The sequence below is a fragment of the Chlorocebus sabaeus genome, chromosome X, assembly GCF_047675955.1.
Source record: "Chlorocebus sabaeus isolate Y175 chromosome X, mChlSab1.0.hap1, whole genome shotgun sequence".
NCBI classification, from domain to species: domain Eukaryota; kingdom Metazoa; phylum Chordata; class Mammalia; order Primates; family Cercopithecidae; genus Chlorocebus; species Chlorocebus sabaeus.
The window spans coordinates 87,157,157-87,172,633 of NC_132933.1; the positions used below are offsets into that span (position 1 = coordinate 87,157,157).

Here is a 15,477-nt window from a genome sequence, read left to right on the forward strand (position 1 = left end):
TTCCTCCCAGGCCCAGGCTCCACCAGGAGGGCCTCCTTGAATGATGGGTCCCAAAGGTCAGAGAGAACGGACTTCCTCCGTTATGCCTCATCAAGTTAGAGAGAGAAGAGCTCACATCCCCCAACTGCCTATGAACACATACCTCTACTGACTCCTGACCTGACCTGCCTTGGCCTCAAGAGGGCCAAATGCTCAATTCCTTGAGTTCAAATCTTTTTCCCTGTATTTTTTCACCTGTGGGGTTCATCTCTGTCCCTCTGACTTACAGAATGTGACTGCCCCTCTCCTTCTTATGGCAGTCTTTCAGAGGTCTGAATACAGAAATCATATATTCCTTGAGTCTTCTCTAAGTTAAATACTCTCAATCATCCCAAACAGAGTAGTGCAGTGCAGGAAAAGTATAGTTTTGTGATCAGAGTTGTATTCAAAATTCGTATCACAACTTACTAACTACATGACCTAGGGTATGTTCTTTCACCTCGCAGAGGCAGGATCATTGTGAGGATTAAAGCGCCTAGCCAGGGATAGTCCATAGTATGTGTTGAATAAATAATACTTCTCAAGATAACAATGATGGGAAGTCATGGACTTCTTGGTTTCCAAGTCTCTCAAAGGCTTTGTTTTGGAAGCAGTAGCATTCAGAACTAGCATACCAATCTGGCCAGGGTTCCCTACTACCTGGGCTTCCCTCAAATCCACACCCACAGCACACAAACCAAACCAACACTAACAAAAACTACCAGGCACTGAGGTTTTTTGAAGTTAATAAACCTCTTTGTTCAAGAATTTTTCTGCCCCCCACAGGCTCCAGATCATGCCTTCCTCACCCTCCACAGCCATCCCCCTGCAATGCACATACACAAAGCCCCCAGTGTTGAGGGTAGGGGATGGCATCATCTGGTTTGGGAGGGGGAATTAGTAGAATCAGGGCTCTTGGAAGGAGTATAGGTAAATGTCAAAGGAGCCTCTGGCTCCCAGCTGGTCTGTAAAATCTGCACTGACTAACCTCCTCCCTCTCTAATAGCTGCTACCCAGAATGATAGCAAAACATCTATCTAAAACAAAGGGCCCAAAAGCGTATGTATTCTATGGACACCTCCTCCCTTTTGTGTTAGAGATAGTAAGAAGCCTGTCAAGGAAGAGATGATCCCTTGCCAGCTAGCCCTACCTCCTCACATATGCCAGCAGCTGATCATACTCAGGTGACGCATTTCCCTCCTTTTTACAGAAAAGGATTGTCTGAAATCCCAATACTAGGAACAGAAATGGGAGAGAAAGGGAGATGGAATGCACAAATAAATGCCAGATAAATTTTTTGAGAGATAACCAGATTTGAGAAACAAGTTAGGCATTGTACAGATGAGAAACTGAGGCCCAAAGAAGGGAAATGTTTGTATCACAGGGAGTTAGTGACAGAGCCAGCCCTAGAGCCCAAGATTCATGGCTGTCTATCCAGGCCCTTTTGACTTCACTAGGCTGTCCCTTTAAAAGTTCTCCAATATAACCTCCTTGCGAAGGGAGAATGAAAAGCACAATTATAATTCGAATGCATTTAGTCATTCCAGACTAGCACCGTAATCACTTGTGAGCTATGTGAATGTAAGCACGTCACTTGAATTGTAGTAAACTTATATTTAAATATTCCTCAGACTAATTTGTATTTTCACAAATTAAGTATCAATGATTACACTTTGCCATTCAAAGTAAAACAAACACAAAACAAACTCCAGAGAAGTAAATTCCACCTAAATCTAAAGTTAGATATTTTGAGGATCATTAAGCCCATCTCCCAACTTTCCCAACTCTAGATTATTTTTCTTCACTTTTTTTTTTTTTTTTTTTTTTTTTGAGACAGAGTCTTGCTCTGTCACCTAGGCTAGAGTACAGTGGCATGATCATAGCTCACTGTAACCTCGAACTCCTGGGCTTGAGCAACCCTCCTGGCACAATCTCCTGAGTAGCTGGGACTATAGGTGTGCACCACCATGCCAGGCTAATTTTTAAATTTTTTGTAGAGACAGGGTCTCACTATGTTACCCAGGCTGGTCTCGAACCCCTGGGCTCAAGCAATTCTCCCATCTCAGTGTTAGGATTACAGACATGAGCCACCACATCACGTCAACTCCAGCTCAATTAATAATACAAGAAGCACAATGGTATTGGAAAGGGAACCATCATTTATTACTTCTCTACTATATGTTGGATGCTTTCTTCCAGCTAACACTTTCTTTCCTATTTGTGTTTTCTTATCTTTCTCACCGATTTCTAATTTATCTTTTTGGATTAGATATCCTTATATGCCACTATAATCAGTTTTTTGAGTAACAGGTAAGATACAAAACATAATATACTCACAAAAATCCTGTAAGGTAAGTATTAGATTTTTTTTTTTTTTTGTAGGCGGCGGTTGGGGGGATGAGGATACCAACCCAGAGAGTTCAATAATTTTCCCAGGGTCTAACTAGGAAAATGAGGATTTTGCATCCTCATCTGCAAAATGTGCCAGTACTAATTCATGCACTCACAGAGCTTTGTTATAGTCAAATGCTTATCATAATACTTAGCATACACTGAGTCCTGGATAAATGTTAACTCTCATCTCTATTAGCCACAGAAAATAATTTTCCCACTCTATGTAATAAGAACTCAGAAGGCGTACACAAGCTGTTCTCAAATTTCTAGCCCTCTCCTACCCCTGTCTCCATTCTACTCTTGTCTTTTCTCTCACCAGTCAGGAGTATTCACAGGAATAGAATTAGCTTATTTGAACACAACCTCCTTCTTTCTTTCTTCCTCTCCCTAACCCTGGGGAAGTTCTCATATGGTAGAAGGATACAGAGAGCAAGGAAGAAAGGGAAGCAAGAGGGCCTGGAGAATCCATCAGGGTGATATGCAGCCTAACATCCCAGACAATAACTCAGACCTCTACCTCATTGGAGGCTGGTGGAGAAATGGGATAATGGCCTGTCTGGTGAGGTCCCAGCCTCTGGAAATGGGAGCCTCATTTTTGCTCCTAGAAGTCTGGCCACAGATGGCACATTCCCTTGAATGCAAAAAATGTCTGTAGCTCCCATCTGTTTATTATAGTATATAGTACATCCTTTCTGACAATAATGATTCACAACAAAGGGACATCCCTTGGGTTGGAGATGGGAATGACCACTTCACTATGGTGAGTAAGCAATTATCTTCATGGCATGCCTGCAGGAGATGAAACAGCCTCCTACTGCATCTATCACCTCCCATGTTGCCCTAAGTCCCAACATTCTTTTGAGAGAAATGTACATAGAGCTTACTACTTCGAGGAGAGTAAGTTAGTTTCCTTCTACTAGGAAGTAAAAACATGAGACAGAGGCAGTGTGGTGCAGTGGCAAGAATATAGGGTGCAAATCCCAGTCAAATATCATTTGGGTGCAATTAATTTATTTAACTTCTGAGCCTCATCATTAAAATGGAGAAGACATCACTTACATGTTTCAGAGTTGAAAGGAAGGCTCCATATGCTAAGATTTTTAAAGCATCTAGCATAGAATATACACCCTTTTCTTTTCTCCCTTATTCAGGACCAAAGATAAAATTAATCAGGACCATAGGGTGCAGGTTGCCAAAGTTAAACTTTGCCTCCTTTTATATTAAGGCTGGAATCAGCCTTCATTTTGACCTATCTTGGAGTGAACAGGAAGAGAGATTCTTTGACAAGAGGCAAAAGGCATGGATTGTTGGCATTGTGGTGGAAGCTATTGGGAGAAGGAGAGGAGGCTAAGGAATCTCCACCTTACCTGGTCAAATAGCTGCTTCCCGGTGGTGTTGGGCTGGATGGCAAACTCCAGCTCTGCATCCATGGTGGTCACACGCACACTGATCTAGGATGAGATCAAAGGAAGCAGGTTAGTCATCTGGCTCTGTGTTCAACAGAGCCTGAGACAAGTGTCTTTGCTCAACCACAAAGGAGAGAGCTAGGATGCTAAGAGCCTGAGCAACTTGGATATTGACAGGGATGAAGGGAGAATATTGACCCGAACACAACCCCTGCTCCCAAGCAGCTTACTGAAGACAAACAACACAGTCACAGAGCAATACTTACCAAAGAACAGATAAGAATGTAGGCTGGGTGCAGTGCCTCATGTCTGTTATCCCAGCACTTTGGGAGGCTGAGGTGGGTAGATTGCTTGAGGCCAGGAGTTTGAGATCAGCCTGGGCAACATGGCAAAACCCCATCTCTACTAAAAATACAAAAATTAGCCAGGCATGGTAGTGCACACCTGTAGTTAAAGCTACTTGGGAGGCTGGGGTATGAGAATTGCTGGAACCCAGAAGGTAGAAGTTGCAGTGAGCCGAGATCACACCACTGTACTCCAACCTGGGCAACAGAGTGAGACTTTGTCTAGAAAAAAAATTTTAAAAAAGAATGCAAATCATCCTACAACTAAGAGCAGGCAAATGATAACTGTACTTCTTCCAGGAAGGCCTTTCCATCTATACTAGCCAGCTTCAGCTCACAGGGTTCTCTTCTCACCTCTGATCTACCTGGATTATCTACAGCACTGGTAAACAATTGCAGAGGCAAATTAATAGCAGGATAAGGAGCACTGGGTTCCACATGATAATCTAAAGGGCAGAAAAAGCTTTCAGGAATATCCAACACCCCTTCGTGTTAAAAGTTCTCAATAAACTAGGTATTGAAGGAGCATACCTCAAAATAGTAAGAGCCATCTGACAAACCCACAACCAACATCACACCGAATGGGCCACAGCTGGAAGCATTCCCTTTTAAAACCGATACAAGACAAGAATGCCCTCTCTCACCCACTCATATTCAACACAGTATTAGAAGTCCTGGCCAGAGCAATCAGACCAGAGAAAGAAATAGAGGGCATCCAAGCAAGAGGAGAGGAAGTCAAACTATCCTTGTTTGCAGATGGCATGATCCTATATCTAGAAACTCCAATAGTCTCAGCCAAAAAGCTCCTTAATCTGATAAACAACTTCAGCAAAGTCTCAGTATACAAAAATCAACATACAAAAGTCACTAGCATTCACATACACCAACACCAGTCAAGCCAAGAGCCAAATCAGGAAGGCAATCCCATTCAGAACTGTCACAAAGGAATAAATGCCTAGGAATACAGCTAACTAGGGAAGTGAAAGATCTCTACAAGGAGAACTATAAACCACTGCTCAAAGAAATCAGAGATGACACAAACAAATGGAGAAACAGTCCATGCTCATGAATAGGAAGAATCAATATCATTAAAATGGTGATACTGCCCAAAGCAATTTATAGAATAGTCTCAATGCTATTCCTATCAAACTACCAATGACATTCTTCACAGAACAAGGAAAAACTGTTTTAAAATTCATGTGGAAACAAAAAAAAGCAGCTTGAATAACCATGGCAATCCTAAGCAAAAAGAACAAAGCTGGAGGCATCATGCTACCCAACTTCAAATGATACTAGAGGGCTACAGTAACCAAAACAGCATTGTCCTGGTACAAAAACAGACAGAGACCAATGGAGTAGAATAGCCCAGAAATAAGGCCACGCACCTACAACCATCTGATATTTGACAAAGTCCACAAAAACAAGCAATGGAAAAAGGACTCCCAATTCAATAAACGGTGCTGGGATAACTGGTTAGCTACATGCAGAAGATTGAAACTGGACCCCATCCTTATGCCATATTTAAAAATAAACTCTAGATGTATTAAAGATTTAAATGTAAAAGTAATGTAAAACTCAAAAATTAAAAAAATCCTGAAAGAAAACCTAGGCAATACTGTTGTGGACATAGGAATGGACAAAGATTTCATAACGAAGATGCCAAAAGCAATTGAAGCAAAAGCGAAAATTGACAAATGGGATCTAACTAAACTAAAGAGCTTCTGCACAGCAAAAGAAACCATCAGCAGAGTAAATAGGCAACTTATGGAACCAGATAAAATATTTGCAAACTATGCAACTTACAAAGGTCTAATATCCAGCATCTATAGGGAACTTTAACAAATTTACAAGAAAAAAAACAAACACCCCATTAAAATGTGGGCAAAGGATATGAAGAGATACTTTTCAAAAGAAGACATACATGTGGCCAAGCAGCATATATAACAAACTAACATCATTAGAGAAATGCAAATCAAAACCACAATGAGATACCACCTCACACAAGTCAGAATGGCTACTATTAAAAAATAATAATAATAAAAAAACAGGTGCTGGTGAGATTGCAAAGAAAAGGGAACCCTTATACACTGTTGGTGGGAGTGTAAATTAGTTCAACCATAGTAGAAAACAGTGTGGCAATTTCTCAAAGACCTGAAAACAAAACTACCATTCAACCCAGCAATCTCATTGCTGGGTATATACCCAAAGGAATATAAATCATTCTATCATAAAGATGCATGCACGCACATGTGCATTGAAGCACTATTTACAATAGCAATGACATGGAATCAACCTAAATGCCAATCAATGGTAGACTGGATAAAGGAAATGTATGATACTATGCAGCCATAAAAAACAACAAGATCATATCCTTTGCAGGAACATGAATGGAATATAAGTCATTATCCTTAGCAAACTAATGCAGGAACAGAAAATCAAATGCCAGGCTGGGCGTAGTGGCTCACACCTGTAATCCCAGCACTTTAGGAGGCCAAGGTGGACACATCCCTTGAGGCCAGGAGTTCTAGACCAACCTGGACAATATAGCAAAACCCCACCTCTACTAAAAATACAAAAATTAGCCAGGCAAGGAGGTACACACCTGTAATCCCAGCTACTTTGGTGGTTGAGGCATGAGAATCGCTTTAACCCGAGAGGCAGAGGTTGCAGAATACCACATGTTCTCACTTATAAGTGGGAGTTAAATGATGAGAACACATGGACACACAGAAGGTGGAGGGTGGGAGAAGGGAGATGATTAGGAAAAAATATTAATAACTAATGAGTACTAGGCTTAATACCTGGGCGATAAAATGATCTGTACAATGAATCCCCATGACACGAGTTTACCTATATGACAAACCTGCACATGTACCCTTGAACTTAAAATAAAAATTAAAAACAAAGAAGAACACTGGATTCCAAGCCTAGCATGTAACTGGTCAAATCTACAACCGTAGATAACTCCTGTCCTTTTCTTGGGCCTTAGTTTCCCTCACCTGTGCAAAGGCAGGAATGAGATGAAGGGCAGCCAATTAAACAAGATAAATGGTCCAAAGACCATTTCAGTGCTGATGTCTGTGGTTCTATATACTGCCTTGCATTGTTAATGCTTCCTATATTTATGTCCCATTGGCTTTCTTAGGCTCAAGAGGGGAAGGGGGCCTCAGTAGAGGTGGGTATGGGCAGCATAGAGGTGCTACCAAAGCCAAGTCAGTAGGGAGACAAAGGTCCAGAAACAGGCCCAGACCAAAATAAGAGACAGCCACACACATATGACTTCACGGTCACTAGAAAAAATATTCACCACCTTTACAAATAGATCCCCAAACCTAGGTCAATGATAGCTGAAATGTCATAATTAGAGATTTATTCCTTTGGTTGAAAACTCAGTAGTAATGGTAGCAGTAGTAATAGTAACAGGCAGCAGCTTTCCTGTATCAACACTTGCTACTCACCAGGCACTTCATATGTACTACCCCATTTAATATCAATAATCACCCTGTGAAGTAGAGCATTATCTCCACATTGGAGATAAAGAAATAGGTATTTGTCTAAAGTCGCATTGCTATTAAGCAGGGGAGACAGGGTTTGAATCCAGGTCTAAATCCAAACCTCACAATGTAAACCAATATACTAAACTCCTCTTACAGAGTGCAAAAGTCTACTATTAAAAGAAATAAAAGATTGATTTTTAGTTGTTAGACATTTTGCTTAAATAATGTATATAGTACAGCCACAAGATGGCTTGTTATATGGTCATACAAAACCTTTATGAAGACAATTTCATGCTTAGGGAAGACACTTTAGTAATATTGAATGAGGAAGTGTAAACAGTATTTCATAGAGTCCATGAGCTCAACTTTGTAAAATGTATACATAGAGGGATGATTGGAATCTTGTCCAAGTAATAGTCAGGCTTGGTTTTGGGGTGGTGATCTTATGGATGCTTTCTCCCTTCTTTAAACTAAAAAAAAAAATCTACATTTTCTAAGGTGGTCACATACTACTAATAGTATTGAGGGGAAGCACTAGATATAGTATTGCCAAAGATGCAAATTTCCATGGAGTGAGTAAGACATTAAGCCTTATCAGTCTTTGAACCCCTAGGACTTTCCTGGACACACGGGTCAGGAGCAGGGAAGAGGGGGCCAGGCAGCCATTTTGCCAGATAAACAATTACTATGAGGATCAGGCCCAGAAAACAACTTTGTAAATAAATCTCACTAGGGAGCCAAGGAGGAAATCTATTTTAGGATTGACAATGGGACAGGAAAGGCCCTGAAGGCAGGAACAAGTAAGGCAAGTACCCCAGTGGGAGTAAGGCAAGGTTAGCCACTTTGATTTGGTACTACCCTAGGCTTCCTGCCAAGTCAGTGACCCCTATAGAATGGGCCCTCATAAAGTAGGATGGGGCCATTGGACTGGAATTTGAAGGGCACCATGCTATATCCAGCCGCAAATCACCCTTGAGCCAGGTCAGGGGTGACCTCAAAACACCACTGACTGAAGGGACAGGAGAGAATAGAAAGGGGGCAGTGAGCTTTTAGAACAATAGGCTTCATTCTCACCTCAAAGTTTACATCTTACTTTCCAGTACTCAAGATTCAATGGGTACTCACACAAGATGTTGGCTAAATGAATGGATACCAAACAAGGGGATATTGGAGATAGATACAGCATAATATACACACACAGAGATGGGGATATTTGACATCTTGACTTTTTTGTGCCATGAATCATTCTGACCTGTCTAGTGAAGCCTATGGACCCCTTCTCAGAATATTTGTAAATGCATGAAATAAAGTAGACACAATAAAACAAAATTATATTGAAACAGTTGAAATGTAAATCAAAATCTAATAATATGTGCTTATTGCCACATTAAGTAATTACCTAGCACTAGGTCTTATTAGTTAGTTATTGCCACTGTAATTTCAAACATGTATTGAGCACAAATAATATATTTTGACAAATATACAATAACTAATTGTGATATAAAAATATGTATATTAGGGGCCAGGTGTGGTGTCTCACGCCTGTAACCCCAGGACTTTGGGAGGCCAAGACAGGCAAATTACTTGAGGTCAGGAGTTCGAAACCAGCGTGGCCAACATGGTGAAACCCCATCTCTACTAAAAATGCAAAAATTAGGCCAGGCACGGTGGCTCACGCCTATAATCCCAGCACTTTGGGAGGCCGAGGCAGGTGGATCACCTGATGTCTGGAGTTCAAGACCAGCTGACAAACATGGTGAAACCCCACCTCTACTAAAAATACAAAAAATTAGCTGGGCATAGTAGGGCATGACTATAATCCCAGCTACTTGGGAGGCTGAGGTAGGAGAATCGCTTGAACCTGGGAGGCAGAGGTTGCAGTGAGCTGAGATCATGCCATTGCACTCCAGCCTGGGAAAAAAGAGCAAAACTCCACCTCAAAAAAAAAATAACAATAATACAAAAATTAGCCGGGCATGATGGTGCATGCCTGCAGTCCCAGCTACTCCGGAAGCTGAGGCAGGAAAATCGCTTGAACCCAGGAGGCAGAGGCTGCAGTGAGCCGAGATCACATCACTGCACTCCAGCCTCGGTGACAGAGCATGACTTCATCTAAAAAAAAAAAAGAAGTATATTAGATAGTTTCTATATAAACTTCTATTATTAAGTAAACTAAAAAAAAAAAAAACGGTAGAATCCAGGAAAACACTCCACAACCTAAGAGTTGGTAACAAGGTCATGGGTACTGCTATTACTGCTGCCTTTATTTTATTTTTATTTTTATTTTTATTTTTATTTTTATTTGCCTACATTCATAATTGAACAAATGGCTAAATTACAAAGGAGAGGTTGGTAAAAAAAACCAAATAAGTTATTTTCCTCCATCCAAGTTCATATATCCTTCCTATTTCAAATTCTATCCATGGACCCCATAGAGGTCTGAAGACTCCAGGTTAAGGAGCTTCCTATAAATTCATTTCAATTCACCCAATATTAATGGAACACAATGTTTAAGGAACTATGGTTGGAACAGAGCAGTAGAACCAGTCCCTGATCTCAAAGCACTTACTGAAAAACACAAAAACTAAAATGTACAAGGGAGACCCTGAGAAGTGCCATAACAGAAGAACAGAGGAAACCTTTCATGGAAATTAGGAACCACAGTTCAAAGTGGTGTTTGCACTGATTCCAAAGAATAAGTTGGATTGTGGAAAAGAAAGACTGTGTGGGTAGGGACAAGAGCACTCAAATGTCCCAGATAGAGAAAACAACATGTATGATGGCCCAGAGGGAGGCAAGGACGCAGATGGCCCCTATAGAAGTCAGTATATACACCTACTCCAGGGTGAATGAGGCCTGCAAAGTGAAGAGAGGGCAGAGTCTAGGAAGGTAGGTAGAGGGCATTGAAGGCTATGCTAGAAGGCTGGGCCTTAATCCTGTTGGCAGTGGCCAGCCAGTCTAGAAGTTCCAGGCAGAGTGGGGCACAATCAGAGCTGGGCTTTTGGAAGAAAACACCCAGGAAGGAAATTAAGGAAAGGGGAAGGGGTGGGATTCCAGGGACATATTCCAAAACCCACAAGTTCCCTTTAATTCTCAATATTGGAAATAATTTTCAAAGGAAGCAAGCCAGTGTCTCGTACAGATCATGTCAATTGTAGATCATGCCAATCCAGCATCTTCAGGGCACCAATCAAGGGTGGAGCCCAGTGCTGGCCCAAAGTATGTAATCAAATATTCGTTAAACAAATATTTCTTAAATAAATCAGTTGGTAAAGAAGGGCCCATCCTGAATGATGAATAAGCATGTCAGAGAGGCTAGGGTTGCCCATGCTTCCTCCCTCCTAGTGGATCACCCTAGTACAAGGGCTCTACCAAAATCTGAAAGTGTGAGCTGAAACCCAACCAGAACCTATTTTTTTCTGAATCCCTACTCTGGGTTTCTGCCATTCCACTGTGTCTTCTTCCCCAGGGACAGCAGCCTGAGGTTTCCTGAACTTCATTGTGGAGATAAATAATTTTAGGTTTTTAAAAAATTGGAAAGAAAAACAAACACAAAAGAATTCCCATTCCTGTCTCCACTTAACTCAGAAGCAAATGTGAGTCCTGTTAGCAAGAATGTAAACCAGTATAACCACTATGGACAACAGTATGGAGGTTTCTCAGAAAACTAAAAATAGGACTACCATATGATCCAGCAATCCCACAACTAGGCATTTATCCAAAGGGAAAAAAAAATCAGTATATTGAAGAGATATCTGCACCCTCATGTTTACTGCATCACCACATCACAATAGCCAAGATATGGAATCAACCCAAGTGTGCAAAACCAGATGAATGGATAAAGAAAATGTGGCAAATTAGCCGGGCGTGGTGGCATATGCTTGTAATCCCAGCTACTCAGGAGGCTGAGGCAGGAGAATCACTTGAGCCCGGGAGGCGGAGGCTGCAGTGAGCCCAGATTGTGCCACTGCACTCCAGCCTGGCCAAGAGAGTGAGACTCTGTCTCAAAAAAAAAAAAAAAAAAAAAAAAAAAAAAAGAAAGAAAGAAAGAAAAGAAAAGAAAATGTGGCATATATACATAATGCAATATTATTCAGCCATAAAAAATGAAATCCTGGCCAAGCACAGTGGCTCATGCCTGTAATCCCAGCACTTTGGGTGGCCGAGATGGGTGGATCACCTGAAGTCAGGAGTTCAAGACCAGCCTAGCCAACACAGTGAAACCCCTTCTCTACTAAAAATACAAAAATTAGCCAGGTGTGATGGCGTGTGCCTATAATCCCAGCTACTCAGGAGCCTGAGGCAGGAGAATCGCTTGAACCTGAGAGGCAGAAGTTGCAGTGCGCCAAGATCATGCCACTGCACTCCAGCCTGGGCAACAGAGCAAGACTCCGTCTCAAAATAAATAAATAAATAAATAAATAAAATCCTGTCATTTGCAGCAACAGGGATAAGCCTGAAGGACATTATGTTAAGTGAAATAAGCCAGGCACAGAAAGTTAAACACCCGGCCGAGCATGGTGTCTCACACCTGTAATCCCCGCACTTTGAGAGGCCAAGGCGGGTGGATCACTTGAGGCCAGGAGTCCAAGACCATCCTGGCCAACATGGCAAAACCCCACCTCAACTAAAAATACAAAAATTAGCTGGGCATGGTGGCACACACCTATAATCCCAGCTACTCAGGAGGCTGAGGCAGGAGAATCGCTTAAATCTGGGAGGCAGAGGTTGCAGTTAGCCAAGATCATACCACTGCACTCCAGCCTGGGCGACAGAGTGAGACCCTGTCTCAAAAAAAGAAATGATAAATGTTTGAGATGATGGTATGCTAATTACCCTGATCTGATCACTATATATTGTATATATCGAAACACTGCTATGTACCCCATAAATATGTACAATTTATGTACGCATTTATTAATATGTATCAGGTTAAAAAAATCAAAATTAGGCTGGGTACGGCAGCTCACATCTGTAAATCTCAACACTTTGGGGGACCAAGGTGGGAGGACAGCTTGAAGCCAGGAGCTAGAGATCAGCCTGGGCAATATAGCAAGACCATCTCTATTTAAAAAAAAAAAAAAAAAGGTTAAAAAATAATAAAATTTTAAAAATTTAAATTAAAAAAAAGTTAAAAAATAATAAAAATTTTAAAATTTAAATTTAAAAAAAAATGTTAAGTCATGAGGACAAGGCCATGGGTCTATGCTCTCCTGTTTTCTGTGTACATGTCAGAGGTAGCAAGGAGTAAGGGTAGTAACAGCTGGGGCCTGAAGGTGATCGATAGAAGTCCTGATCAAAAATATCCCTTTGTTCTCTCTTAGATTCATCTGGGATCCAAGAGTGCAAGATGGGCTGCAGACCCAGACTCACTGCCACAGAGGGCCCACTGGATGCTCACCCTTAGTGGGCACCCATGGTCTTCTTTTCGGGCCTAGATGTTGCTCTCTCCCCAAAGAGAAGACAGTGGTCTTGTTTGGGAGGAAAGAACCTAAAAATGAAGTTTCCAAAGTTGGCAGAAAATTCCCAGTCAGCCCTTCAGTTTGACAGGAATAAAGGAGCTGACCTGGGTGGGGTAGCATTTCAAGATGTAGTCCCCAGCAGAGAACTGTTTATAAGGCTAGATCCCTGCCTAAGCCAGGCCCTGAGGATCTAGGCACAGCATGAGGTCAAAGACTGTGTCTCAGGAGAACATTAAGGGTTGAAGGAACAATAACAAAATGTCTGCATGTGTGTCTGGGGAAGGGGGAGTGTCATCCTCTCACATGCCCTGGCCCTCCCACCCGTTGCCCAAGAACAATAAGCCCACTGTTATTTACTGAGCAATTCAACATAGACACTTCCCACACCAAGCACTTCGCTAAGCACAAACAAATTCATCTCGGTGGTCCACTGTCCAAAGCCTTCAACAAACTGGGATCTCTCTCATGTCCCCAGTTAGCTGGGCTGAGACACAGAAGTAACCAGGCCAGATACTACCTCTGCCTTAGCACCAGCAGCTGAGGTACTTTGGTCTCCGGGCCTGCCAGTTTCAAATAAGCAACTCTCTCTTTGCCTATTGTCAGGAGCACCCAGGTGAGCAGTAGCCCAGCTACAGCAAAAGGGATTGTCAATGGTTTCCCCTCACCTACCCCATGTCACTGAACTATAAGATGGCTCTTTCCTGGAGAGAAGTTTGGAAGAGTCAGAGAGAAAAGCAGAGAGTAAGTCAAATAATTACAAGTAACTTGCCTGGAGCATGGACCTCCGAGCCCAGGGGATGAACATTACCATCCCTACTTCATAGATGAGAAAACTGAAGTGCATAAAGGCAGGTGACAGAAAGTTGGAAATGAACACTTACTGAATGCCAACAATGTGTCGGCCTCATCACACACAGTCTCACTTAACATCACTGAGGTCACATTTATTAAGTCAACAAGTAGTGGAGGCGGGTCTTCTGGACATTCCTGGAGCTCCTTCCACAACTCCACCCACCTCTCCTGTCATGTTGTCTTCAGACACTGCCTTGGCAACTATTTTGGCTAAGACTCAAACATTCTGGCATAGGAAGCCTGGGCACATCTGGGAAGCACTGCTTGGGAAGGTCCCCTTGTCTCACTGGGGCAGAGCTTGTGAGTCAGCCCAATTGGGTCTGAGTTCAATGACCTCATTTCCCACCTGCCACCTCCCCCAGGGACCACCCCCGCTGGGCTTTTAGTGGGGCTGCTGGTGTAGAAAAGAAGGCAAGTATAAGTGGGGCAGGGAAGCCAGAGGAAGGATGAGCCCTACTAACGCAATCCCAGAGTTCTAGTATCTTCCCTGGTCAAAGAATAGTCATCGCAGCGTCACTCACACTGCCTTCATCAGGTCAGAGGCTAAACTCTATTGTTTAGGCCCCAGTTCCCACCATTTCCTGCTACTAAGAATGGGGACAAGGCAGGGCAAGGCAGGTCCTGGTCTGTTTTGCCTCTCTGGATGACAGCACTGTCTCAAGCAGCTATTTTCCATAAGGGGGAAAACAAGGTTTGCTTTGAATCTTTAGCCTAGGGGCCATTCTGCTCCTCCTCCTCCTCCTTCACTGACTCACTCACTTCCCAGCAAGCCAGCCTCTTCCCTGTTGACTTGGAAGTGGTAACTGGTACAGTTATCTACTAGGACCTCTTCCAGACTCTCAATACGGCCCATAAGACCTGCCTAGGGTTAACCTTTTGTATGCCCATGCCTTTTCCCAGTAACTTCTAGAAAGAAGAACACCCAACCTCACTCACAGCTTAATGGGTTAGCAGTAGTTCTTCAACCACTCCAACAGCTCCAGAGGGCATGGGAGACAAGGGTCCCCTTTTATTTGTTTTGACCCAGCCCTGTCATCCAAATCTCCTCAAGAAGCATTTCAACTGGAAGACAAGGGCATACTGGAGACTGGGAGTTACTCCTCCAATTACCATATGTGTGATGGTTAGCAATGGAAATATAACCACCTCGTCCCTGTGGGAGCAGAGCTCAGGTCAAAGGTGAAAATTGAAGGAAAAAAAATCAGAGATAGTGATGTCACTTTAGCAAGTTAGTTTCTTTGTTAATCCAGCCTTAATTGCATGGCCTTTTGTTCAACCTCAGGCCCAGGTAGAGCCCTCTTGTTTTTCTCTCCACACGTGAAAGTCAGGAAGAAAACCATCTCCTTAGTGTCTGAACCTAACTTCAGTTCTTACTTTCAAAATCACCTTAGCCAAACCATATCCCCAGGGCAAATACTCTCCAGCCCCAACTCATCTTTCCTTCTTAGGCACATGGGTTGTCCCACCAGCTCCTTAGCATGGCCATTCCTTTTTACATTTTCTC

General features: G+C 42.5%; 1 protein-coding gene across 2 annotated transcripts in view; it reads right to left on the bottom strand.

Moving 5' to 3' along the window:
• Window positions 1-15,477, bottom strand: part of MSN (moesin) — a 74,572-nt gene that overhangs the window by 21,235 nt on the left and 37,860 nt on the right. For both annotated transcript variants that reach the window (XM_037994671.2, XM_007991921.3), the window contains one exon: window positions 3,780-3,863. In XM_037994671.2, coding sequence (XP_037850599.1) covers window positions 3,780-3,842 — 63 coding nt within the window. In that variant the 5' untranslated portion in view covers window positions 3,843-3,863. The remainder of the gene's footprint in view (window positions 1-3,779; window positions 3,864-15,477) is intronic.